A 1,876-nucleotide genomic window follows, 5' to 3' on the forward strand; every position below is an offset into this window, starting at 1 on the left:
GTGAGGTCACATTTTTTATCTGCTCTATTTTGTCTGCTCTATTAATCAATACCTCACAGCAGGCCAAAACTTTTCAGAGGGCAAGTTTACATGAAAGACAATGCGAGACCACTGTTAGTACCAGAATTTAAAAATAAACAAATAAATTTAAAAATTGCAAATTGGCAATAGCATTTTCTGAAAACTCTCTTTAGAAGTAGTTCATCGAATACATGTAGTATTACATAGTAGTAATAATAATAATCTTTTACCATTTTTTAAAATAAAATCCTCAGAACATCAGAAAAGGCATTCTGTTGAACAGCCACTTTCATATGCAAGACGAATATTCATATGCTTGTACTCTCAAATGCAATTTTCTATACAATTATCCAGCGTGACTCTATTCCATTTTCTGCACACAGACTAATACATGAAAACTAAAACTTCTAAAACTTTGATTGTGCTAATATGTATAAAAATCAAATCATTTTTATTTGTAAATATTACAATTTCACACAATTGCAATATCTGTACAGTTGTTCACACATTACAATTTCCTGAAAATATCTTTCCTCCATACATTTCAATCTGTCTTTTAGCAATTTCTGGAGATCAGATCAGAGGAATGTTAGGTCATCAACAGGTAAACAAAGCTTGAGGGACAATAAAAATAATGGAAGTGAGAAGGGGCATAAGTCTGATGCTCTGCAATCAGTAAGGACAAATTTCTTTTTGTAAAGCCAAAGATGCAGCTGCTAGTTAGGTAAGTCAAGCTCTTAAAATTAGTTAGAAAAGCTTGTATCAAACCCAATGTACTCACTGGAACTGAAACAGAGTGGGACCTGTTACAGAGCTGAAGAAAGTTCTGAGCAAACTAATTGGAGATAAAGAAATACAGAAATTAAACTGATGCTAAAAAAGACTTTAGGAAACAAGTCTCAGGACAGTGATTTCTGAATTTTTCAAGATAATGCCAAAAAAATCAAGGTTTAGACATTTTACTTTGTATGTTTGCTGAGGTTTTTCTATAGCCCTTGAAGTTCAGACAGCAAGAACTCTAACGTTCTCAGCCTCTGACACCCTTAAAAAAAGTCAATACTTTTCTCCTCAGTTAATCAAGTTTTACAATTAAAATTACATGCGTACATTACATATTACATGATTTATTCAATTCAGAGAGCAAACCCACTCAAAAGAGGTGCCTTTTTTTTTTTAAACATAAGAGACTTCTGTAGGCAACTACAGCTTGGTATGCTTAGTAATATCTCTGCCTGAAGTGTTTTTAGCAGTCCATTCATTTACTGAGTATATTACAGAATATGCTCAATTTTAGGTGGATGGTTTTTCTTCTCAGGAAAAGTTTGTGAGTGAAAATGTTAAATAGTAAGTAGTAATACCTGCTGGACAAATACGCTGTTCAAATGACTGGCAAGTCTCCGTGCAAATTGCTCACGCAAGTCACTAAACCGCTGCTGTTGCTGTTTCACTGCATGAAGCATATCATGTCCTAAAAACAAAAAGAACTTCACAGAGTACAAAATACAGAGAAATATATTGTATATGGGAGCCAAGAGGACCAGAGGTCACTGTTCTCTCAATCTACAGAAACAAAATCTGAGACTAGTTGGAAAGGCACATATGATAAAGGCACTACCATAGTACATTTTTAATGTTTGACTAGCCTAATAAAAACATTACCTGGACGAAGAGCTACATTCATACACTGCAGAAGGGCATCTGCTGCATTAGTGCAGGCCTCAATGCCTCGAGAAGATGTCAGATCTCCCTCCTGAAGGGCCTTTATATGACCTTTAGCCAAATCCATGTGATTCTACAAAATAATAGATAGCACTGACCATAAGCCAGAAGCAGGTTAGCTTGCTATGCTGCTGAA

The 1,876-nt window shown here is 35.0% G+C and overlaps 1 protein-coding gene across 1 annotated transcript in view; it reads right to left on the reverse strand.

The window, feature by feature from the left end:
• Positions 1 to 802: 802 nt before the first annotated feature.
• LOC104412908 (exocyst complex component 1-like) overlaps positions 803 to 1,876 on the reverse strand; it is a gene marked incomplete at its 3' end in the record, with an annotated part of 7,372 nt that continues 6,298 nt past the window's right edge. Inside the window, exons 7-9 of the mRNA XM_010023744.1 lie at positions 1,681 to 1,813; positions 1,380 to 1,489; positions 803 to 856 (exon numbers count right to left, since the gene is read on the reverse strand). Coding sequence (XP_010022046.1) covers positions 803 to 856; positions 1,380 to 1,489; positions 1,681 to 1,813 — 297 coding nt within the window. The remainder of the gene's footprint in view (positions 857 to 1,379; positions 1,490 to 1,680; positions 1,814 to 1,876) is intronic.

The sequence above is a fragment of the Nestor notabilis genome, unplaced genomic scaffold, assembly GCF_000696875.1.
Source record: "Nestor notabilis isolate BGI_N333 unplaced genomic scaffold, ASM69687v1 scaffold26661, whole genome shotgun sequence".
NCBI lineage: Eukaryota > Metazoa > Chordata > Aves > Psittaciformes > Psittacidae > Nestor > Nestor notabilis.